Raw genomic sequence first — 26,497 nt, forward strand, 5'->3', positions numbered from 1 at the left:
TGATGCCATCCAATCATCTCATCCTCTGTCGTCCCCTTCTCCTCCAGCCCTCAATCTTTCCCAGCATCAGGGTCTTTTCAAATGAGTCAGCTCTTTGCATCAGGTTGCCAAAATACTGGAGTTTCAGCCTCAACATCAGTCCTTCCAATGAACACCCAGGACTGATGTCCTTTAGGATGGACTGGTAGGATCTCCTTGCAGTCCAAGGGACTCTCAAGAGTCTTCTCCAACAGTTTAAAAGCATCAATTCTTTGGCGCTCAGCTGTCTTTATAGTCCAACTCTCATCCATACATGACTACTGGAAAAACCATAGCCTTGACTAGACGGACCTTTGTTGACATAGTAATGTCTTTATTTTTTAATATGCTATCTAGATTGGTCATAACTTTCCTTCCAAGCAGTAAGTGTCTTTTAATTTCATGGCTGCAATCACCATCTGCAGTGATTTTGGAGCCCCTCAAAATAAAGTCAGCCAATGTTTCTCCTGTTTCCCCTGTTTCCCCATCTATTTGCCATGAAGTGATGGGATCAGATGCCATGATCTTAGTTTTCTGAATGTTGAGCTTTAAGCCAACTTTTTCACTCTCCTCTTTCACTTTCATCAAGAGGCTTTTGAGTTCCTCTTCACTTTCTGCCATAAGGGTGGTGTCATCTGCATACCTGAGGTTATTGATATTTCTCCCAGCAATCTTGATTCCAGTTTGTGCTTCATCCAGCCCAGCATTTCTTATGATGTACTCTGCATATAAGTTAAATAAGCAGGGTGACACCATACAGCCTTGACGTACTCCTTTTCCTATTTGGAACCAGTCTGTTGTTCCAAGTCCAGTTCTAACTGTTGCTTCCTGACCTGCATACAGATTTCCCAAGAGGCAGGTAGTAAATTGTTTGAAAGCAACTTTTCATAGGGTAGAAATTTGTGAAGATTAGTTTTTTAATTCCTTCTAGATTAGACTTCCCTTGTAGCTCAGTCAGCAAAGAGTCTGTATGCAATGCAGGAGATCTGGGTTCAATCCCTGGGTCAGGAAGATCCCCTGGAGAATGAAATGGCAACCCAATCCAGTATTCTTGCCTGGGAAATCCCATGGACAGAGGAGCTTGGCAGGTTACAGTCCATGGGGTCGCAAGAGTCAGACACAACTGAGCGACTAAGCACAACGACACAGACTAGACTAGATAAAAGACTTTCTAAAACATCACCTGATGCAACACACTCATTAAAAGAACGAGACGAAGCAAGAAATGTAGAGGGGTTAAACAACTTGCCCAGAGTTATGTGCCTGATTAGCAGGGAGGAAATGACCAGAATCCACCGTTTTTGACTCTAAATCAGATACTGTTTTACTGTATCCCTTTCTATCATTTTAAACTAGGCATATAACAAGTTTCAGCTGAAATCTGTATGCAATTGGTTAAAATTAGATACACAAAATGAAAATGCCCAAGTCAGCTTTTCATGTAAAGGCTGCTTCCTAAATGTATGTGACAGACACTACTCCCACAAACTATATATTAAGGGTATAATACCAATATTTCATTTTATAGTTAGGATAGATCTTTAAAAAATGTAATACACTATTATTCTGAGATTTCACCCAGATATGCTCTCTTAAAGAGAACAGAAAACATTTCATATATGCATTATGTTTTTCAGGAAGATAGTCCAGAAAGTGCTTTATAGTATACACTCTTAGTATCTTCACAATACAAAGCAAGAGCTTTCGCTCAGAGAATGCCCTGTTACTGGCAGTGTTCTTAACAGGACTATAAAACACATTACCAAGCAAGCAGTTGGGCATCCTGACTACTTCTCAGCACCAACTATGAAGCTGTCAGTCTGACTTCTAAACACTGAGCAATTCAATAATCCGAAATTCATCTGCTGGTGAAGCTGCATTCATTATGTGATTTCTCCATGATACTTCTCCTGTGTCACTGCATTTATGAAAAGTTTGACAGGGCTATGAGAAACCATTTCTGCAGACTGAAGGAAGTCTTAGACTTTTAAACTGGTCCTCACCTTTTGCCACAAGGTTTGCAACTCTGTATAAAACAGCCCGCTTGTTTCAGCAGCACTTTCATTTGAACATAAGCACAGTCATGTTTTTGAAATTTAACCCTTTGATGCTGACCCCATTATTGGAAAACATACACATCTTAATACTAATGCAGAATACGGGCTCTGTGTTTGGGGACAAGGTGGTGAAAGGAGAATGTCTAGATTGTTTCACCCAAGATCCCTCATGAGAGATTCATGAGGATATTTCCGTTTGCCCTCGATGCGAATATACAGAAGGTAGACGAACATTAGAGCAGTGGGAAACTTGGCAGAACGGGCTAGGACAGGGTTTGTGCAAAACCTTTTTCCGGTTTCAGTTTGAATGGGTTCCCAGGAAGTGTCAAGTTCGAACGAATCCAAAATTTTACAATGTAGCTCGGCCAGAACTGCTGAGATTCACCTGATTCTGGGTCAAAACTGTACAGAGCACACTGCGTTTTATTTGGGGTAAAGCCAATTTGACTGAACCTTTCAGGCAACTTCAATGACAGGCTTATAGCCTTGGCAAAACCAAAAATTGAACCTAGCTTGATCTTTGGTTCTGAAACAGCAAGTTCTGGCTTTATAAAGAGATAAAGGCAAGTCCTACTCAGCTTCAAGATTCTGACAAATACTTAGAAGAGGCACTGCAGATAATTAACCATTATTTGGCCACATTTACATACTCAAGTCAGTAATTTCCTGAGCTAAACCGGGACACTTCAGTCCGTACATTAACTCTATTGGGCCCCTATACTCCTAAGTGCCTGAAAGCTGAATCTGGTGTCCTAACAGAGAATAATGGTTCTTCTTCAACAACTTATGTGCCGTAGAGTAGCTTGAAGCACAGTTAGCGCTGGACCCATAGTGTGAAGGCTTCCCAGGTGGCGCTAGTGGTAAAGTATCCGCCTGCCAATGCAGGAGACGCAAGAGATGCGGGTCCACCCCTGGTTGGGAGATCCCCTGGAACAGGAAATGGCAAAACTCTCCAGAATTCTTGCCTACAGTGTATGGGGTCTCAAAGAGTCAGACACAACCAAGTGAGCACACACACACCACAGTGTGAAGGAAAGAAAATTGAAAGTAAATACCCAACAACAGTAGACGAGTGAAGTCAGAGTCCACAGTATCACTTGGTCATTTCCAGAGACATGCTGGCAAAGTCTCACACTCATGAGCATCAAGATCTTGAAGATCAACTGGTGTGCATAGTTCAAGTCTGGTATCACTAAAACTGGCTGAATGAATCCTTTGGAGATGTGCAGAAGGCTCTAATAGATTTTTAAAAGTAGAAATCATATTTCTAAGAGAATTCCTGTGTCTTGCATTTTTTCTCAGATAGGCAAATTTGTGCATGTTTTTTTTCCATAGAAGCTACAGGTTAGGATGTATCCTATAAATCATCCTATCTCTGTGTAAATATACCCTAAAAATATAGGAAACTTGGGTTGTTTTATGCAACTTTGATTTAAGAAGTTGATTAAACACTGATAATTACAATTACACAATTACACATTTGCTCTAAGTCAGTGCTTTTCAAAGTTTGATGATATCCTCTCTAAATAATTATTTAAACTGTGTATATCCCTTATTTGTCCCCCCTTTCTTATATAAGTTTTTAAGCTGTCAAAATGTTTTTTATCATAAGTTTAGGACGTCGTAAAGGATGAAAATTCTGGAATGTAGTAAATATTGTCATTTTCAAATAAAACTTTTATATTACTCATGTTAACTTGTCCAGTGAACTTTATTTTTATTAAAAAAAAACACTTATTAATTTATTTGGCTGTGCTGGGTCTTAGATGAGGCATGTGGGATCTAGTTCCCTAACAAGAGGTTGAACCTGGGCCCCAGCACCGGGAGCACTGAAGAGTTAGTCACAGGACCAGCAGAGAAGTTCCTCCAGTGAACTTCAAATCTCATTAATTTCTTACCACCACTTATCCATTTACAAAATAACTAAATAGTATCCTCTTTAAAAGACAGATTTTATACGATTTCTTTTCACTTTGATTTCAACTCTGTTTTTCCTCACAGATTTTTATCCCAATATACAATACCTTCATCCTTCCAGGACTTCTGATTATCCTACACACTTCATCCTTCTCTGTAACAGAAATGCACATATACAGAAATAAGAACTGATTTTTAAAACTCTCTGTGACCAAAATGCTCAAAGTGTTACACATTATTATGGATTCAATTATCATACATTTGACATTATATATATTAAATTTCTTAGAAAAAATTAAATGCAAAATGTTAAAAAAAACCCTAAGGCTTCCAAATGTATATCTCTTACTGGGATGGATATAACTCCTCTTTCTGCACTCAATTAGCCTATGTATCTAAGGGTAAATGCTAATTTTGTTTTCAGTAAGACAAGGTTTCATTTCTATTTCTGTTTTCTGTTCCTATAGGTTTATTCACAGAGAAATCTTGTTCATGTAGAAAACTACATGAGAATGAAAGCAGTTGTGTTATAACAATGTTACTCAATTTCTTGAAAGCCTTCGTAGTTTCATGGCAAAGATTACATAGCAATCTGTCATCAAAAATTAATTTTAATGATCTACTATCTCGATTAGGTCTTCTTTCAATGTGTTGAAAGCAAAGAATTAGAAACCACTTGACTTGCCAAAGAATTGTAATGCAGTTATTAGAGTCATTCGCTTTCTGTTTCTGGAAAGTATATCTAAAAGGCTTTATTTACCAAGACTAGTCAAATGACTATAACTGTTCTTTTTTTACATAGAGATATTTCATTGAACTTAACATATGCAAAAAATAAAAATCTTGTTAATTTCAATACCATTCTGTCAGTACATTTTAATATATTCATTTTACCTCAGTATTAAATATACTTGCATCCAAACCTTACAGCTGCAGACTGGCAAAGCCAGTTCTCACTGTCAAACCAATCAGCCAAATCAGCCTTACTTTCTGGCAAAAAACAAATTTGACCTCATTTTTCAATTTTACATATTGTGTTAATGTGTCCTTGTGACAACCATCTCACTTTTCAATCATAATTCTAAGATAGATAGACAGATAAGGAATGGAGCCAGGCCAGAGTTTGTCACCTGGATGAATTAAGACACTGGCTTTCAACGATTTCTTTTCAACACTTCTTAACTTTGTTTTCTGGAGCTATACATTCTCTGATTATAGCAGGGTGGTGGAAGAGGTGAGGTCATTAAATAAAATTGTCTTTACTCCGCCCCAACATCAATCAACGATACACGTCAATTTCAGAACAACTCAATCTCAACAGCCCATATATCTAACACAACTCTTTGTTCTTATCAAAAATGTATGTATGACCAAGAAGGAAAAGTGAAAAAGGAAATGGCAACCCACTCCAGTATTCTTGCCTGGAAAAGCCCATGGATGGGGAGCCTGGTAGGCTACAGTCCATGGGGTTGCAAAGAGTTGGACACGACTGAGCGACTTCACTTCACTTCAAGAAGGACAAGAAGCTTTACTTTAGTGATTTGATTAAAGGAGGACATGAAGGCACCCAAATCATAAATTGTCCCTTCTCTGGCACCCTCAAGAGCCTGGGGCATTTGCCATCAAGGGAGAAGGAAGATTTTCTTTGGAGAAGTGGGAGGAGGTGGGTTATGAAAGGTAAGAGGGCCTTCTCAAGCAGAGCTATTTTAAGAGTGCAGGTAGAAGCTGAGGATACAACTGATTCTCTTAAACATTCTTGTGTCTTATGTCTGACTACCCCTTCAAAGATCTTTGTGTACTCCTGGGAGTGAGCCGCTGGAAGACCATGCTCCAACTCACCAGCTCTCTTTGAAATTACTGTCAATAACAGCGTTAATCATTTTGCTGTAAAAAGAAAAGAAAAAGAAAAGGACAGCTAACATGTTTCTGTTTTCTTTGCTTTTTGGTGAAATGTCATAGATACAAATGAGTACATAAAACATATACATAAAGGAAAATGACAATTTTTGTGGCTTTAATTAGTATTTCTTTGATTACGAATGAAGCTGAATATATTCTTACATAATTCTTTTTCAACTGAAATGCTTGCTCATGCCTTTTACCCTTTTTCTTTAAATCTGAGTTGTTTATTCTTTTCTAATTGCTTTGTTGAGCAATACAAATTGATTTGGACATACACTGCTTGTCAGTTATATCTTCTGCTACAAATAAATTCTAAGCGTGGATTGCTTTTAATTCTTTTTATGTTGTCTTTCTGATTTATGGAAGTTCTTAATTTTGATGTGGTCACATCAGTTGTTTCCTTTCTCATCTCTATTTTCAGCAACTCTCTCCCCCTAGAACTCTTCCAAAGTCCTAAGATCATGAAGATGGCAAACTATACTGTGTTTCAAAGTTTTACAGTTTCATCATTCACATTTAGGCTTTCAACCACTTTTGCATCTGAGATAGGGGTTCAATTTCGTTTCATATCATCTATTAAAAAGTCCACCCTTATTCCCCTGACAGTGATGAGCAGTGTGTCAGACATCAAGTTTCTGCGCACAAAATTTGTTTTTGGATTCTCTGTATGATAACATTGACCTATTTATATATTCCTGTGTCAAGATTATACTATCATAATTTCAGTAGCTTTAATAAGGTTTTATATAAATACATTCATTGCAAGGACTGATGCTGAAACTAAAACTCCAATACTTTGGCTACCTGATGCAAATAACTGACTCATTTGAAAAGACCCTGATGCTGGGAAAGACTGAAGGTGGGAGCAGGGGACGACAGAGGATGAGATGGTTGGATGGCATCATCAACTCAATGGACATGAGTCTGAGTCAGCTCTGGGAGCTGGTGATGGACAGGGACGCCTGGTGTGCTGCAGTCCATGGGGTCGCAGAGTCAGACATGACTGAGCAACTGGACTAAACTGATACATACATGGGAAACAGTGGAAAAAGTGTCAAATTTTATTTTTTGGGCTCCAAAATCACTGAAGATGGTGACTGCAGCTATGAAATTAAAAGACGCTTACTCCTTGGAAGAAAAGTTATGACCAACCTAGACAGCATATTGAAAAGCAGAGACATTACTTAGCAAAAAAGGCCTGTCTAATCAAGGCTATGGTTTTTCCAGTGGTCATGTATGGATGTGAGAGTTGGACTGTGAAGAAAGCTGACCGCCAAAGAATTGATGCTTTTGAACTGTGGTGTTGGAGAACACTCTTGAGAGTCCCTTGGACTGCAAGGAGATCCAATCAGTCCATTCTGAAAGAGAGCAGCCCCGGGATTTCTTCGGAAGGAATGATGCTAAAGCTGAAACTCCAGTACTTTGGCTACCTCATGCGAACAGTTGACTCATTGGAAAAGACTCTGATGCTGGGAGGGATTGGGGGCAGGAGGAGAAGGGGACAACAGAGGATGAGATGGCTGGATGGCATCACTGACTCGATGGACGTGAATCTGAGTGAACTCCGGGAGTTGGTGATGGACAGGGAGGCCTGGCGTGCTACAATTCATGGGTCGCAAAGAGTCGGACACGGCTGAGTGACTGAAATGAACTGAACTGAATATATGTTTATATCTGACTGTATAAACTGGTACATTTTAAATATATATATCACTTCCCTTGTGGCTCAGTCAGTAAAGAATCTGCCTGCAATTCAAGAGACCCTGGTTCGATTCCTGGGTTTGGAACATCCCTGGAGAAAGGAAAAGCTACCCACTCCAGTATTCTGGCCTAGAGAATTACATGGACTGTATAGACCATGGGGTCACAAAGAGTTGGACACAACTGAGCACCTTTCACTTTCATATATGTTAGGAAAACACCCCCACCTTGTTCTTTTTCAGAAGTATCTATTCTAGAGTGTCCTCCTATAAAGGACTGAATTTTTGGTTACATATTTTCCTGCGTATTTTGTATTCTTTGTTATTTTTGTATTGATATATTTCTTTTAATTACCTTTTCTTAGGAATTTTTGCTGGAGTCGGAAGTAAAATGGGCTTTCATATAGTTGTTTTTATCAAACTTGTTAAACTCTATTTCTCATAATTTAACTAGAAATTCCTAGAGCTTTTTATATGAACAATACTATTATTTGCAAACAATGATAGTTTTACAGCTCGGGCTAATACCACCAAGACAGTGTATAATACAAACTGCAAAATGGGGCACCCTTTGCTTATTCCTGGTCTTAAAGAGGAAATTTTAAAATGTAAGGTGAGGTTTGCCATGGAATTTTTTTTTCACATGGCCTTTATCAGATTAAGGAGGTTCCCTTCTATTCTTAGTTTGCTAAATGGCTTATGAAGATGATAATGATATCAAAGGAATGCATGCTAAGTCGCTTTAGTGTCAACTCTTTGCAACTCTAAGGACTGTAGCCCACCAGGCTCCTCTGTCCTTGGGATTCTCCAGGCAAGAGTGCTGGAGTAGGTTGCCATCTCCTCCTCCCAAGGAGCTTTCTGACCCAGGGATCAAACCTGCATCTCTTATGTCTCCTGCATTGGCAGGTCGGTTCTTTACCACTAGCACCATCTGGGAAGCCCAAATAAAGGAATAAATTCATCTTATTATTCATCTATTGAGATGACCTTATTAATTTCCCCTTAATCTGTTTGAATTGTAATATTTTTTTAATATTAAACCAACTCAAGTCCTGGAATAAACTCAATTGATAAATTGGTAATTTGTCAGTGTTTTATGATTAATTATCCTTTTCATACATTCCAGGATTTATTCTGCTAATGTTTTGTGTATAATATTTTTGTATCCATGCTAATTTGTGAATAGTTTCTGAATTTCCATATTTATGCATTCTGTCTGATTTTAACTCAAGGGTTATACCCATTCCTACTGAGTTGAGCATGTTTCTTTTCTACTATAATTTATTTTTTGACCTTTGAGTTGTTTAGAATTTTACTTTGAAATTTCCAAAAGTTGATGGCTTATTTGGTTCTTCATGAATCTTAAAACTAGTGATAATCATGTCACTAAATTCTGCTGCACAGAAATGATATGTGCAAATTCTAGTTTTCACTAAAGGCAAGCTACATACATGCTTTCCCTTTCTTTTCATCTAGTTACAACACAAATCTAAGGACTGGAGCTGAACCAGAAATCTTAGATTAGGAGGGTAAAGGAATATACTGAAGATGGCAGAGCAAAACAGCAAAAGAAGCCTGAGTTTCTGACACCCTACCTGCCATGGACACAGTATATTTGGACTGTTACACAAGAGCGAAACTAATTTCTCTGTTACTTTACCCGTAATTAGTTTTGGATTTCTTTTAACTGAGGTCATGAAAACTCTAACTAATACAAAAGTGTGAGAATGTAAATTATCATGGCATTTATGGAAATGAAAATAAAGACAGATTTGAGGGGTGATATGAAAAACGGACTTTATATATCCAAGTTCGCTTCCCCCTTCCCTTTCGTTTCCCAAAAGTGAGTCTTAGCTGTATTGCCTGGACCTCTTCTTTGCCCTCAACCTCCCACTTACCAAGCGTGCTAGCTCCTTTCTAGAAATGAGGGTACTCTCTTTAACTCTGCCTTTCTGGCACCACACTGCCCCAATTCCCGATTTTCCGAGCACATCCCTAAAGCTCTATGATCTCCACATACACTTCCCCTTTCCCTACTTTCAGCCTGTCACTACTGCACTCCAGCTGTACTCCTGTGCACACGTTCACCATGCCACAATCCCTGATTAGAAAGCATTAACACTCCCTATAGGTTTAATAGCTGTGTTACCAGCTCTCACCTCCAGACCTTGTAATGCCAATGACAGAGAATGAATAGCAATCACAGTAATTCTTTCCAAAGGAGTAGCCCAGAATCCTTCCCAACAGAAAGTTTCAATAGTCAGTACTATGCCCATCAGTAGGAACCGGCACTCAGGTAGAAACCCGCTTGTACGCCTGATCAGTTCAGTCACTCAGTTGTGTCCGACTCTTTGCAACTCCATGGACTGCAGCACGACAGGCATCCCTGTCCATCATCAACTCCCGGAGCTTACTCAAACTCATGTCCATCAAGCTGTTGACACCATCCAACCATCTCATCCTCTGTAGCCCCCTTCTCCTCCCACCTTCAATCTTTCCCAGCATCAGGGTCTTTTCCAATGAGTCAGTTCTTCACATCAGGTGGCCAAGGTATTGGAGTTTCAGCTTCAGCATCAGTCCTTACAATGAATATTCAGGACTGATTTCCTTTAGGATGGACTGGTTGGATCTCCTTGCTGTCCAAGGGACTCTCAAGAGTCTTCTCCAACACACTGAACTTCTCCAACTTCTTGAATACAGTTCAAAAGCATCAATTCTTTGGTGCTCAGCTTTCTTGATAGTCCAACTCTCACATCCATACATGACCACTGGAAAAACCATAGCTTTGACTAGATGGAACTTTGTTGGCAAAGTAATGTCTCTGCTTTTTAATATGCTGTCTAGGTTGGTCATAACTTTTCTTCCAAGGAGTAAGCATCTTTTAATTTCATGGCTGCAGTCACCAACTGCAGTGATTTTGGAGCCCCCCAAAATAAAGTCTGACACTGTTTCCCCATCTGTTTCCTATGATGGGATCAGATGCCATGATCTTCATTTACTAAATGTTGAGTTTTAAGCCAGTTTTTTCACTCTTCCCTTTCACTTTCATCAAGGGGCTCTTTAGTTTTTTCGCTGTCTGCCATAAGGGTGGTGTCATCTGCATATCTGAGGTTATTGATATTTCTCCCGGCAATCTTGATTCCAGCTTTTGCTTCATTCAGCCTGGCATTTCTCATGATGTACTCTGCATATAAGTTAAATAAGCAGGGTGACAATATACAGCCTTGATGTGCTCCTTTCCTGACTTGGAACAAGTCTGTTATTCCATGTGCAGTTCTAACTGTTGCTTCTTGACCTCCATACAGATTTCTCAGGAGGCAGGTCAGGTGGTCTGGTATTCCATCTCTTTCAGAATTTTCCACAGTTTATTGTGATCCACACAGTCAAAGGCTTTGGCATAGTCAAAGAGTCGGACACGACTGAGTAACTGAACTGAACTGAACTATTTTTCTGGAACTCTCTTGGTTTTTTGCTGATCCAATGGATGTTGGCAATTTGATCTCTAGGTCCTCTGCCTTTTCTAAATCCAGCTTGAACATCTGGAAGTTTATGGTTCAGGTACTGTTGAAGCCTGGCTTGGATAATTTTGAGCATTACTTTGCTAACGTGTGAGACGAGTGCAATTGTGCAGTAGTTTGAACATTCTTTGGCACTGCCTTTCTTTGGGATTAGAATGAAAACTGACCTTTTCTAGTCCTGTGGCCACTGCTGAGTGTTCCAAATTTGCTGGCATATTGAGCGCAGCATTTTAACTGCATCATCTTTGAGGATTTGAAATATCCTGTATGCCTGATATCAAATCTAAACTCCTCGGTTTGTATTTCAAAACTCCAAAATGTCTATCATTGTCTTAAAGTTTTATAGCTAATGTGTCTATAAAAAAAAAAATCTGTGAAAGCCTTTGAAATGGAACAAAAAGTTACTGCTTATCTGCAATGAAAAACTAGTGTTGCCTAGCAGATCCTTCTGGGTTTTTGATTCAGTGGGATCTCTATATCAGTCATTGTTTGATATATTTATAATTTGCTATGCAAATGATTCTTGTAGACAGACATGAAATAAATTTTATCTGCAGGGAGGTTCAATTGATTTCCTTCCTCCACCATGGAAGAAGCCAGTTTTGCTACTATTTTAAATTCACTGCAGTACTCTAGTGCTCTTTGAATGTTCCTTTACATGAGTAACATCTAGCTCATTCTCTCATTTAAATTAGTGCGTTAAACTCATTTGTCATGAGTTCATTTTATATTTCTATGAGTCATGATTTCATGATTTTGCCTTTAAATTTTTTTTAAATATCCTTCTAACAAACTCTTGTTTTCATTATTGCCTTTAAACTTTGATTTCATCCCCAATATACAATTTCTTCTCTGGCTTTCTTCCTGATACTACTCATTCTTCCCATTTCAGGGATGAATCTAATCTCCACCATGACCTCAAACTACAAAAGCTATGCTTTTCCATGAAGAACCTAGACTGCAATGATGTCAATTTATTTTACAATTATAGTTTTTTGTAATGCCTTCTACAAAATGCACTGTTTCATTGACATGTTGTAGACACTGCATATTTATCTTACATCATTAATTTATATGTAAGTAACTTCTCTCCTTAATTAGAGTGCAAGCTCCTTGAGAGAACTGATCACAATTCATTTTCCTTTTCTCCTCTTCACTTTCTACCGTAGAACGTGCCCAAGAAATATCCACTAGTGAGTCCCATCCATGGCTTAAGGCTCTCAACCACGATTTCTTTCAGGTTGATCACTTAACTTTATTTAGGTAACCAACCAACTATGCTTTGGCTGAAGGTGGTTCCTTCCTAGAAAAAATCATGCTAAACTTTAATGAAGATCATTGGAGCTTCGTGAAACACCAAATAAAGTGTGGTACTAATCAGAAAGTCTAGAGAAAAAATAATAAATTGATATGCTTCTAGGTACTTTCCCCCTCAATTATCAGTACTGTGTATACCTATACTCTTAAGAACAGTCCATGTGAGGGTTATACACATTCAGTTCAACATTCATTCTCTGATTCTACAAATGTTTATTGATTTTCAACTATATGTTAGAAATTTTTTGCAGGCCTTGGCAATTCATTTGTAAATAAAATGTAATTTGTAATCCAAGACGCTTACTTGCTAGTGAAGAAGGAAGAGGGAAGGATAAGAAAAGAGGAGGAAAATAGAAACAACTGTGACCTAAGCATATAGATAACTGGTTACAGGCCAAATTAAGTTGCTCTTATTTTCAGGAATTATATACATTGAACCTTTAAAATTAATTTAATATAAGTACAATAATGGAATAATGAAATTCAAATTTTGTCGATCTGTATCACCAGAATACACATCCTACATTCAATGTCTTACATAACCTAATACCAACTAAACCAAATGAGAGACCACCAATATTTTTCTACTGCTTAACTGCGGAGTTGTGAGAGAATAATAAATGGTCTTGAGACTGCTGCCAGCATATTTGATTTTATGAACTATAAAATATTTTACCAGTTGAATAGTCTACCAAGTATATTAAATCTGCTCCTTATAATGCTATATGAAGTAAAAGGATTTCATAACATTTGAGCATTAATGTTATTACTGAGCATTTTCATTTTTATGGTTTTACTTATGATAATTATTTCAAATTAAAATCATCTTGAGAAAACTGCCACTGTTTAAGAAAAAAAAAAAACCTAGTTCATTTAACCAGTTTTATTTTTCTCATGATGACTTTTTATTCTTACCTTTATTCCTAGAGGAACCCTTAGAATAAAGCATTTAAGATTTTATACCATAGCACTCTGTTAGTAAAGAGATTATGGAAATAAAAAAGACCAGCAAATACTAATAAATTTTACAGGCTTAATGTTGTATGTTGACATATTGGTATAATTAAAATGATTCAAAAAGAAATAAAAAGCAATCATATAATGATAACCTAACAGTTGTTTATTCCTAAATATCGTCACATATATTTTTCTCTTAATTCTACCAATAATCTGATAAAACAAGTTTAATTATATTCATTTTTACAGATGAAGGAATCAAGAAACAAGTGGTTCACTAAATGTGTAAGCAGCATTTCGTATGCTACACCCAGGCCCTCAAACTTTCTGCTTTTGTTCATACTTTTATAAAGAACATTTGATTTATAAGCCAAATCCTATTGGCAAGACACTTTCAAAGGGTAAGCAAAATATATGTAGAGGAACACTAAACATTTTATTCACTTACAGTGTCATCATACTAAAACTGAAAAAATCAAGTGTACTTTCCAAATGGCTCAGTTAAAAGTAAGGAATAGATTATTTACTCACTACGGTATAGATGCTGTCTATCAAAATCACTTGCTTACATAGGACTAAAATGTGCTCTATTAGCATCCTTCCTTTCCTCATACAAATTAAATATTTTATTCTTTATTAGGAGAAGGCACTGGCGACCCACTCCAGTACTCTTGCCTGGAAAATCCCATGGACAGAGGAGCCTGGTAGGGTACAGTCCATGGGGTCGCTAAGAGTCGGACACGACTGAGCCACTTCAATTTCACTTTTCACTTTCATGCATTGGAGAAGGAAATCGCAAACCCACTCCAGTGTTTTTGCCTGGAGAATCCCAGGGACGGAGGAGCCTGGTGGGTTGCCGTCTATGGGGTTGCACAGAGTTGGACATGACTGACGCGACTTAGCAGCAGCAGCATTGTTTATTAACCTTATTGTTTAAAAGCTTATGTTTTGCCTTCTCATGAAAAACATTAAAAGGATGACTAGTCCCAAGTCACTCAATATTTTGCACGTTTTCAAAGTTTTTAACACAAAATATACATTTCCAAGTATTTACATCACATTCTGTATATAGCTTTAAATATCTCCCTCTGTATATATTTACTTTTGAACATATGACCCTTTATGGCTGAACAATGTCTCATCGTAGATAGTACCATAATTTACTCTACCATTCTTTCAATTCGTGTGGCTTTACCATGCAAGTGTTTATTTATAAAACCATGTTTTTTTTAAAAAAATTGCAGAACCGGGTGATATCACAGCCCCAGTTCTTCTCCAACAAGTCACCATGATGAGATTCGTTTGCTTCTGTTCTTTTTTCAGACACCTATCACCACGTTATCATGAAAGTACACGTCATTTTATATCTTAAATTTGCTTCCATTTAACATTATATAATAAGCCTTTTCCATAATCATTGTATCATGTTGGGCAGAATTTTGCACTTTATCTAACCATTACTTTATTGCTAAACAATGTTTTCTCCTCTTTTTTCTTTTTAAAAATATGTAAATCATTTTCCAATAAATGTTGCAAGCATATAACCTTTACATATGTGCCCTTAAAAAATGATTTACTAACACCAGATTCCTGCAAGTAAGATTATTTTTTAAAAAAAGGCTAACCAGCTTTTATCATCATTTGAATATGGAAAAAAATATTGATGGCCTACATTTCAAAAGTTCAAAGGATAAAATGGCATCCTAATATCAGTATCTTATCAACTAGTCCTTTTAGTGGTTGGGAAATATAGAAACAAATAGATATAATTACATTTAAGCTAATTGTGTTTTCCATAAATTAGTATATATTGGCACCATGTGTCTTAAGACAGCAGTGACCACTTAGACACATTTTTCTTTTTCTTAATGCTTTTTTCATTATAAAAGTCTGTATCTACATACCTTTCAGGTATAGTTTAGCTTATTGATCCCTTTGAATCTTAGATGAAGTTTTAGAAATGCTTTCTGGAACTGCTTCCTTTGGGGAGTACTCTGAAACCCACAACAGGACCCAGCAGTAGTTCTGACAGAAGGAGAAAGAAAATGACCCAACTTACCGTTTCTAAGGCATTTACACGGTCCTGCAAATAAAGCATAATATATAATTATAAAAACAAAGCCATCAAAATATCATTTCAAGTTTAGTTTTTAGATTTTTCCATTTATCTTCTATTAACATTTTTAACATGTAAAAGATGAAAACTCCTACTCAGGATTATCTCTCTAAGAGAAAAATAGTCACGAAACAATTACTTTTCTCATCCTGACTAGTGTTAGGACTACAAGGTTTAATTTAGCCATAAACACCATAAATTCAGGCTTAGTTACTAAGTGAAATAGATTTTAAGACTTCTGCATTGGTAAAATTATGTCTATTTAATAAAATATAGCTATTAGATAGATCTGAACATATGAGTCACAACCGGACAATAGTAGTGATATTAAAAAAAGGAATTTAGCACATATACTTGCTCTCAGTTAGATATACAGCACAAAGTACGCTGTCACAGGAGGTCAAGTTCAGACATAAGAATGACATCACCAACTAAAATTAGTAAGTACATGGTTAACTGAAACAAGGCAGGAAAAATAAGAATGATAGGCTACATGCAGGCAGTCCTGAGCCCAGGTGGGTATTCTTTACTTATAGTATCTTAGAAGGATTCACAGACACATTGGTCATTGATAATATTGCTTTAAAAGCTAAATGACTAAGAATGGTTTCATTCTCAGTCCAACAGCTGTGCCCTCAACTCTTCCCAGAGCTAAACAGCTATATACAAAAAGTTTTTTTAAAAGCTGAATTTGAGAGGAGAGTCTGAAAATTCAAGGAATTGTAAAGCCATCCTTTTTTTGAAGATGAAGGCCATTTTTCTATTCTTTCATTTTAAGCAGTTGAAGAAGATATATAAAATCTGGATCTCTCTCTTGTTTAATTAAATTAATCATTTGTGCTAGAGGGTAAGGAGGGAAAATGGTGCAGACAGACACTGAGCTCAGATCTCTGAGACCCTGCAGGCACTGACAGGGACCCACGATCCTTAGAAACTTAACCTTGCCCTCCCCTGCCCCAGATTCTCCCAGCCTCACCTACCACAGAGGCCTTGCCTTTGAGGATTTCTGTAACCCAGCCTCCAACATTCAGACTGGGGAACTAGGTTGGACATTTTTGCCCCTTTAAATATCTGGCTGTGTGGGCACAAGTTAAATGAATATATTAATATTATGCAAAAGCAGCCCAAAGCAGACGGTTTTTAGCAGTCTAATCTGTTTAATTGCATTTTGTTGACATACTTGAGAGAACCTCACGGTCGCCCCCATAATTTTCATAAAATAACGGTTATTTTATTGGTGACTTGGGTACTGTCACATTTGAGTAGCTCATAATAAATGCATATAGTGCCTGTAGGGGGCTTTGATCTGTTGTTACCAGGCATCTTATTCACAGTACATCTGGGACAAAACCATTCAGCAAAGCTTTATCATCCTTTGCAGATTGAACAGAACCTCATTAGACAGTCTTTGGGTAGTGCTGCATTTCTATGAACCACCTTGGAAGGCTGAAAATATTTACAGCCACTATTTGGGCCTTAAGTTTTCCCCATACCATGTATTTATGGGGCTCATGTTACTTAGAATTAGCATATTTTAAAACCACACATACAGCTGGTTTGCAATCAGTGATTTCATATGATGCCAAAATGGTATAACTGAATTAAATTCTGTTTTAATTCATAGCTCAGTGTTCAGGAAAGATAAAACTCATATGATTTATGTATTAGTACCTTCATTTTATTTAAATATTTGTTACAGGATTTTAAAAGGAATGTGTACTGTCATGGATTATGTGTTTGTGTCTTCAAAATTCACATGCTGAAAACCCCAATACCTAAAGTGATAGCCTCTGGATATATAGCCTTTGGGAGGTAATCAGGTCAGGAGGAGACAGCCCTCAGGAGATTAGTGCCCTTCTAAGAAGAGACACAAGAATGCAGGCTTCTCTTTCTGCCCTCTGCCAAACTAAGGCATAATGGGAACACGGCCATCTACAAGCCACGAAGAGGTCCTTCACCAAGAACCGAACCTGCCAGCACCCTGATCTTGGAACTGCCAGCCTCTGCAACTGTGAGAAATGAATGTTTGCTGCTTTAGACACCCAGGCTACAGTCATTTGGTACAGCAGTCTAAGCTGACATGTGCCTAGTCTGTAAGGCTAAAACACAAATGGTGGGGAGACAAAAAAAATCTCAATTTCATTAAAATATAAAGATCAATAAATAATCTATTTCAATGCAATTTAGTTACATCTGTTTGTCTATAACCTGCTCCATTCCAAAATGGTACTGAAATAGCTTTCAAAGAAAGAATATATATTGAAAAAAATAAGAAAATTAGAGAAACAGGAAATACAGTTCATTAACTGGAATTTAAATAATTTAATCTGCCAATCAACAACAGCTAATAGGATATCGGTCATTGTTGCCAATTAGTGAGCTTCCTCTAAATTGCAGTTTGGGGCTTTAATTATAGCCTATATAAAAATAGAAACTACTCCTAATCTTTATGAACTTATTACCTTGCTTTTAAAATTTAAGAAATGTATTTTGAAATTTAAATGGCTGAAGTTGACTTCTTTTTTGGCAGCCAAGATTAGTTACTATAATTCTGCATATAAAAGAATTAGCCTATTGCAAATCCCTGCTCGCAAACAAAATATCTGCATACTTCTCATGTTCTTATCATTAGAACAGAGGTAATGTAAGCCAGTCTATGAAGAAATACTAGTATATGTCCTGGAATGAATATGCAATTATACCAAAATTGATTTATATTCTCCCTATCCTCTCTCACTCTCACTAGAACTTGACTTGTAGTGTTCTATTGTTGCTGTTTAATCTCCAGTTTTCATTTCAACAAATCTTATCTTAAAGCTCAGTCCACAGGTTCAATACTCTGCCTTCTCTCCCACCACGCACACACTCTCAAGCTTAGATCCTGAGGAGAATTGCTTAAGATACTGAAAGGGGAGTTGGTAGGTGAGATGAGCAGAGAGAGAAGAAAGCCTCCAGAAGTAATAAAGACACTCTCACTATAATGCAATTTCAGGTGGTTTTAATAAATCAGCGGTTCTTATTTTTGTAGTCTTGGACTTTAAGAACTTTTTCCCCAGGAAAATGAACACTATACAAGACACACATAATTTTGCATATACTTTTAGGGGAACTGCAGACTCTCAGAACCCACCCATAGCTGTCCAAGTATTTTTACTTAAAATAAAGATACTTGAAATAGGATGTAAGAATTAATCTATTAGACCAAATAAATTATTGTATTAGAACAAATCTATTTCTCCTGTATGAAATATTTCTTGACAAGTAAAAAAACCATTGCGAGTGGAAGTTAAAAATCAGAGGAGAAATTTCCTTCAAATATTTTGAAGGAAAAGTTCTAAGGGGAAAAATAGGTTTTATTGTTATCAGGTTTTTTGGTGATTGAAGATTCCCTTTCCCACTATTTTTTAGTGCTATTTTAGAAGGAAAAGTCTAAGAAAATCACAATCTTGTCACGGAGAAGGGGCTTGCATAACTCAATAAAGCTATGAGCCACGCCATGCAGGCCACCCAAGACAGATGGGTCACAATGGAAAATTCTGACAAAACATGGTCCACTGGAGGAGGGAATGGCAAACTACTCCAATATTCTTGCTGCAAGAACCACATGAACATAAACAGTATGAAAAGGCAAAAAGATATGATACCAGAAGATGAGCTCCCACATCGGAAGGTGCCAATATGCTACTGTGGAAGAGTGGAGGGCAATTACTAATAGCTCCAGAAAGAATGAAGTGGCTGGGCTAAAGCAGAAATGACTCTCAGCTGTGGATGTGTCTGGTTGTGAAAGTCAAGTCTGATGCTGTAAAGAACAATATTGCATAGGAACCTGGAATGTTAGGTCCATGAATTAAGGTAAATTGGAAGTGGCCAAACAGGAGATGGCAAGAGTGAACATCAACATTTTAGGAATCAGTGAATTAAAATGGACTGGAATGGGCAAATTTAATTAGATGACCATTATATCTACTACTGTGAGCAAGAATCCCTTAGAAGAAATGGAAAAGCCCTAATAGTTAATAAGAGTTTGAAATGTAATGCTCAGGTACAATCTCGAAAACAACAGAATGATCTCTCTCTGTTTCCAAGGCAAACCATTCAATATCACAGTAATCCAAGTCTACACCTTAACCATTGATTCCAAAGAAGCTGAAGTTGACTGGTTCTATGAAGACCTAGTAGGCCTTCTAGAATTAACACCAACAAAAGATGTCCTTTTCATCAAAGAGGACTGGAATGCAAAAGTAGGAAGTCAAGAGATACCTGGAGTAATAGACAAGTTTGGCCTTGGAGTACAGAATGACACAGGGCAAATGCTAACAGAGTTCTGTCAAGAGAACACACTGGTCGTAGCAAACCTCCTCTTCCAACAACACAAGAGATGACTCTACACGTGGACATCACCAGATGGTCAATACCAAAATCATATTGATTATATTCTTTGCAGCCAAAGATGAAGAATCTCTATACAGTCCACAAAAACAAGACTGGCAGCTGACTGTGACTCAGATCATCAGCTCCTTATTGAAAAACTCAGGCTTAAATTGAAGAAAGCAGGGAAAACCACTAGGCTACTCAGGTATGTCCTAAGTCAAATCCCTTATGATAATACAGTGAAGGTAACGAACAGATTCAAGGGATTAGATCTGGTAGACGAGAGTGCCTGAAGAACTACGGACACAGGTTCGTGACACTGCACAGGAGGCAGTGATCAAAACCATCTCAAAGAAAAAGATGTAAGAAGGCAAAGTGATTGTTTGAGGAAGCTTTACAAATAGCTGAGGAAAGAAGAGAAGCAAAAAGTAAGGGAGAAAGGGAAAGACGTACTCAGCTGAATGCAGAGTTCCAGAGAATAGCAAGGAGACACAAGGCCTTCTTAAGTGACCAATGCAAAGAAACAGAGGAAAACAATAGAATGCGGAAGACTAGATATCTCTTCAAGGAAATTGGAGATATGAAGGGGACATTTCATGCAAAGATGGGCACAATAAAGGACAGAAACAGTATGGATCTAACAGAAGCAGAAAAGATTATAAGAGGTAGCAAGAATACACAGAACTATACAAAAAAGGTCTCATGACCAGGATAACCATGATGGTGTGGTCACTCACCTAGAACCAGACATCCTGGAATGTGAAGTCAGGTGGGCCTTAGGAAGCAACACTACGAACAAAGATAGAGGAGGTGATGGAATTCCAGTTCAGCTATTTCAAATCCTAAAAGATGATGATGCTGTGAAAGTGCACTCAATATGCCAGCAAATGGAAAACTTAACAGTGGCCACAGGACTGGAAAAGGTCAGTTTTCATTCCAATCCCAAAGAGGGGCAATGTCAAAGAATGTTCAGACTGCTGCATAACTGTCCTCATTTCACATGCTAGTATGGTTATGCTTAATATCCATCAGGCTAGGCTTCAGCAGAACATGAACTGAGAACTTCTAGATGGACAATTAGGTTTAGAAAAGGCAGAGGACCCAGGGATCAAATTGCCAACATTCTTTGGATCATAGAGGAAAGCAAGGGAATTAAAGAAAAACATCTACTTCTGCTTCATTGACTATACAAAAGCCTTTGAGTGTGTGGATCACAACAAATTGTGAAAAAATTCTAAAAGAGATGGGAATACCAGACCACATTACCTATCTCCTGAGAAACCTGTAAGCAGGTCAAGATGCAAGAATTAGAACCTTACATGGAACAACTGACTGGTTCAAAATAGGAAAAGGAGTATGACAAAGCTGTATTTTGTTACTCTGTTTATTTAACTTGTATGCAGAGTACATTATGCAAAATGCCGGGCTAGATAAATCACAAGCTAGAATCACGATTGCCAGAAATATCATTAACCTCAGATATGCAGATGATACCACTCCAATGACAGAAAGGGAAAAGGAATGTTGAGTTTTAAACCAGCTTTTTCACTCTCCCCTTTTGCCCTCATGAAGAGTCCAATCACTTCATGCCAAATAGATGGGGATAAAAATGGAAGCAGTGACAGTTTTACATTCTTGGGCTCCAAAATCACGGCAGATGGTGACTGTAGCCAAGAAATTAAAATGCTTGATCCTTGGAAGGAAAGCTGTGACAAACCTAGACAACATATTAAAGTCTGTATAGTCAAAGCTATGGTTCTTCAGTAGTCATCTACGGATGTGATAGTTGGACCATATTTAAGGCTGAGCACTGAAGTTTGATGCTTTCCAATTGTGGTGCTGGAGAAGACTCTTGAGAGTCCCTTGAACTGGAAGGAGATCAAATCAGTCAATCCTAAAGGAAATCACCCTGAATATCATTGGAAGGACTGATGCTAAGGCTGAAGGTCCAATACTTTGGCCACCTGATGGGAAGAGTCAACTCATTGGATAAGACCTTGATGCTGGGAAAGAGAGAAGGCAAAATGAGAAGAGGGCTACAGAGGATGAGATTGTTAGATAGCACCACTGAGTCAATGGCACGAATTTGAGCAAACTCTGGGAGATAGTAAGGGACAGAGTAACCTGGCGTGCTGCAGTCCATGGGATTAGAGTCAGACATGACTTAGCCACTGAACAACAAGGAGAGAAATGTCTTGATAGCTTATGGTGAACGATGTCGGATTCATGATCTCCAAAGAAGATTTATCTTTGGGACCAGGGACCAGGCTTGATCACTCAAAAGCTTTTGCGTAGCAGAGTTTTATTAAAGTGAAAAAGGGACATGGAAAGCTTCTGATACAGACATCGGAAGGGGGATGGAGCATGCCCCCCTCGCTAGTCTTAGCAAGGGAGCTATATACTTTTTAAATTAGTTATTACAATAAATGAAGGCAATGTCTCAAGGTTGTAAAGATCTTACTAGACCCATTCCTATAATTTACATTTTAAGGTAACAGGATTAGCCAGAAGGTTTTTAGGAAGGAGAAACTGTCCTCAAGCAGGATATATTATTGTTATATAATCCTTAGTACAGAGTTTAAACTGACTTGTTTGTTGTGTAATCATCAGTTCTGGGCTTAAAGGAAAAAAACATTTTATGTGACTAAGACTAAGGAATGTAGAGAGAAAAAAAGATGTTTGTCCTTTCCCCCTCCTTTACAATTCCAGACCCCAATTTCCGCTTTGAGAGCCCCAGATCCCTTTCTCCTCCTCAGGGACCACATACTTCTTATCAACCTGCCTAGGAATTGACTCTCTTAGTCTAAGAGAAACCTAAAAGGGCAAAATTATTTTAATATTTACTTTTAAGGATTATACTTACAGTCACTGCATAGTCCTGGAGTTACAATGAAGCATACTGTTATTATCCTCTAGTGTTAATATTGCAAACCATTTCTAACTGAAAACAATGCTAGAAATCACCCTTTAATTTATTTTGGTCTTGACAGATCAAGTAAGGTGAGCTGTATTTTTGGGAGGCCAATAGCACACGTACTATAAAAAAAGATTTATTTTAACTTTTTATCCCGAGGCTATCAACCTATCTTGAGCTGTACATATTCCTTTGCTACTTGGTCACAATGGGGTGTACATTAGAATTTATGAATAAACCAAGCAAATTCATTACATCACTGGAGATGGGAACATATTTGTGAGCTAAGTTAGGACATGAGTGCTAAATGGACAGTTGGTATCTGCATCCCTCATCATTAACAGCTTATTTGACTCAGCTGAGCAAATCAACGAACCACATTGGCTCATCCATCTCACCTAAGAAATGAAATAGAGGTTCTTAGGTCGAAATACTCGAGCTCTTCTGCTTCTGGTAAGTGTAGTTGTACAGATCTACTGACTTTTTCATGATAACACAGTATTTTTCAAGCATGTTTGAAATATATTTGTTATCAAATAAAAAATGCACGATAATGGCATAAAAATATAACAAGAGTCTCTTCTTTTTCCAACTCTAAGAAACAGTACAAGTATAGACTAATTCTGGAAACTTCTCTGGGACTGAAGGGCCATGATGGCCATATAACTTTCAAAAAAAGAAAATCGACAATGAGGACTTCCTCTCATTACTGTTCTAAAAGCACAACGCTTGTCTTCTGGAAGAAAAGTCCACTCAGCTTCTTCACCCAGAGAGAAAACTGCAGAGCTTCTTCCTGTCAATGTTAACTCAGTGTAAAGAACACCCACACCTTACCTGCTGCTTCCTGTATGAAAGATATCAAATGAAAGGCAAATGTGTCCCATTTTTCCTTTATGCATTTCTACATGACAACTCATTACATTCAACAAACTGTCAATCAATTTTTGGTAATTAAAAGAGAAATAATTTCAAATGCATTCTTTTCCATGCGTCAAGATATCAGAATGAAAGAACAGGCTTTTATTAACCACTACAAAAGATCACTGTTTCTTGAATTATGCTAGAAATTTAAAATAGATAAAAACTGTAAACAACCACAATGTTGCAACACTAAAATAAAAACAACTTTAAGATGTAGCATAGCTTGGCTTTGAGCATACCTGAGTCAATGGTCTATACATAAAACTGCATGCTGTCTATTAAAACTCAGATGAAGTTACTCTGTAGGCTAAAAAAACTTCAGAATGAATGACATTAGAGTAACTTGCAGCGGTTTTCCATTATCTAGTGTTCAATTTAGCCAGCATTATATACCTACAGTCAATCTTTGTTAACTCATTTCACCAGCTGCTTATGTGTCTTTTCAAATAATCTATTCCAGGGTTCAAAACAGCATAACGAAAAGGCAGCAAAGCAAACCACAGCAAGGCATCAGGATTTTATCTCAAACATTGTCAGTAAGAAAACCCAACATTTGATTTATCAAGAAAAACCAGTTTAAAGGGATGTATCATTTTCTAGCCTAGTAATGATCCTTGCTATCCTTGTGGACTAGAGAATCAGAGCAGGAACTATCACCAAATTTAAGAACAGAGTCAGAGTGGGTGCTCCACATTTCTGATCTGTTCTCTCATCCACTATCATTGCCAAATAGAGAGCTGAGGCAGCCAGCTGGGCTTCTGGAGCTTTCTTCTGCTGTATTCTCAGGCTGGTGATTCGGTTGGTGAGAGTGTTTGTTACAAGGTCATTTCTGACTCCTGCACTTTCATTCAACACTATTCAGGAAAAGCTGAGGTTGCACTTCCATTGACGTGGGTTTGTGGGGGCAGAGGAGAAAGATGAAGAGAGAGATATGGACATGGGGCTCTGCTGGTCGGTTTCAACAGATGTACCCCTGGAAAATGCAGCCAGAAAGCCTAGGGATGGGCTTTGCTTCAGGTTCCTGTAAACACTCCCATTCAACAGTATGAAACTAATACCAAGAAAATCTCAGATTGACCCTTTATGTTTCAGATCACAAAGCAACACATGAGATTTCTCCCCCCACAACCCTCCCCTTTAAAGGGAAGACTCTCTGTTAAGTTTCTTCTTTAACACACAATGTAATATGCTGCACAGGTGTGCGCCTACAGGATAAGACTACATCCCAGACGAAGAGCAAAAGACAATTCTCTTTCTGCTGGGACTTCTCAGTTCCACAGGGAAACTTCTGGTAACACGCAACAAGAGTTCAGTGAATGACATCTAAGACTGGAGCACAACTAAAAGTTATCTGCAGCTAATATAAGGCTATGATTGTGGTTGGGGTAATGCAAATGACAGCCAGTATAATTCCAAAGATTGACTGTCCCCAAAAAGTGACGCAGGAATAGGAGTTGAGTACTAAGGGGAAAAGCTAACAACCCAGAAACCAACATATCGTATTTTTTTTTCAAGATTTACATTTTGAGAAATAAAGTACATGTCTCCAGTTGTGAGGCTAGTCATATATCAGCTGAATATGCTCTGAACTCTTATGCAAATCATAGTGCAGTGGTGATTATGGGAAATTTATGAGATTTTTGTTATGCATAACTTATAGAAAACAATAGAATATGCTTTTTTTTTTTCTTTCAGGGTGTGTATCTGACTGCCACCAAACATAGCTGATCTAATGCGACTCCCTGAGGTTAACACCCTTGTTTTCCTCAAGTGTACACATCTCTTGGGTTTCCAAGTGAAGAATTTTCACAAGAACACCCATAGAAACACAGAACCCTTTGTCTCAATCTCCTTCCTCTTGAATATTTGACTTTTAGCACTTGTCAGCTACCACACATGTCACATGGCTAAGTCATGAGATGACACAAAGCTAACAGTCCACCTTGGGAATTAAATTGCTTACCTTTGAGCAATTTCAACAATCCACATCCCAATTTACATGTAGAGTCATTTACTCAATTCCTTCCAGGAATTAAAATATAAGGAACATGGTATTAGAGACTCTCCCATCCTCATACCCTTATTCCTTCTGTAAGCTACTGTGTACAGATCTCTCTCACCATTATAATCAAAGAGAGAGACTACTGTTCAGAATTAACAATTAAGATATAAAACAGTTGTTTTATTTATAAAATAATATATTTGGCTGACAAAACTCAGGTTTTTCTTGCTTCTAGTTCAGTTTGACAAAGCTTGGAACAATTACTGATCTCCATTTTTTTAAATGTACAAGTATAGGTAGGAAGAAAAAGATGGGCAGAGGATTTAAAACAAGCCTTAGATTATCTGTATTCTGACAATCAATGGTGCACTATTCTTAGTATCTACGAAAACTGGAGGAAAAACCCCAATAACTTAGTTTTCAGTTGAACGTCTGAGAAGCATACCTGAAGGCTAACTTACCCTGTATGTCCTGAGATAAAGTAGATGTATTTTGCCAATTCAGTTCCAAGTATCCTAAATAGTCTACCTATGAAATACTTAACTGCTTTTTCTCCAAATTGAGCTTCTTTCTGATTTTTCATTGCAGTCTGACTAGCATCTTCCAAAGGTGGCATTTTAAATAGTAGCTTTGGCTGTTTAAGAGAGAATGTAAGTAAAGAAAAAGTGTTGGCAAGCTCTATTATCTTAAAATAACTTAAAGCACTATAAATAGTAATAGCTATAAAAATAACACTAAGAGGACCATAATAATTTCTAATGATTTTTAAAGTTTCTGCATTTAGAGA

The 26,497-nt window shown here is 37.6% G+C and overlaps 1 protein-coding gene across 1 annotated transcript in view; it reads right to left on the bottom strand.

Moving 5' to 3' along the window:
- Positions 1–26,497, bottom strand: part of CEP128 (centrosomal protein 128) — a 469,424-nt gene that overhangs the window by 53,650 nt on the left and 389,277 nt on the right. The window contains exon 19 of the mRNA XM_052647177.1: positions 15,446–15,469. Coding sequence (XP_052503137.1) covers positions 15,446–15,469 — 24 coding nt within the window. The remainder of the gene's footprint in view (positions 1–15,445; positions 15,470–26,497) is intronic.

The sequence above is a fragment of the Budorcas taxicolor genome, chromosome 10 (genome assembly GCF_023091745.1).
Source record: "Budorcas taxicolor isolate Tak-1 chromosome 10, Takin1.1, whole genome shotgun sequence".
NCBI lineage: Eukaryota > Metazoa > Chordata > Mammalia > Artiodactyla > Bovidae > Budorcas > Budorcas taxicolor.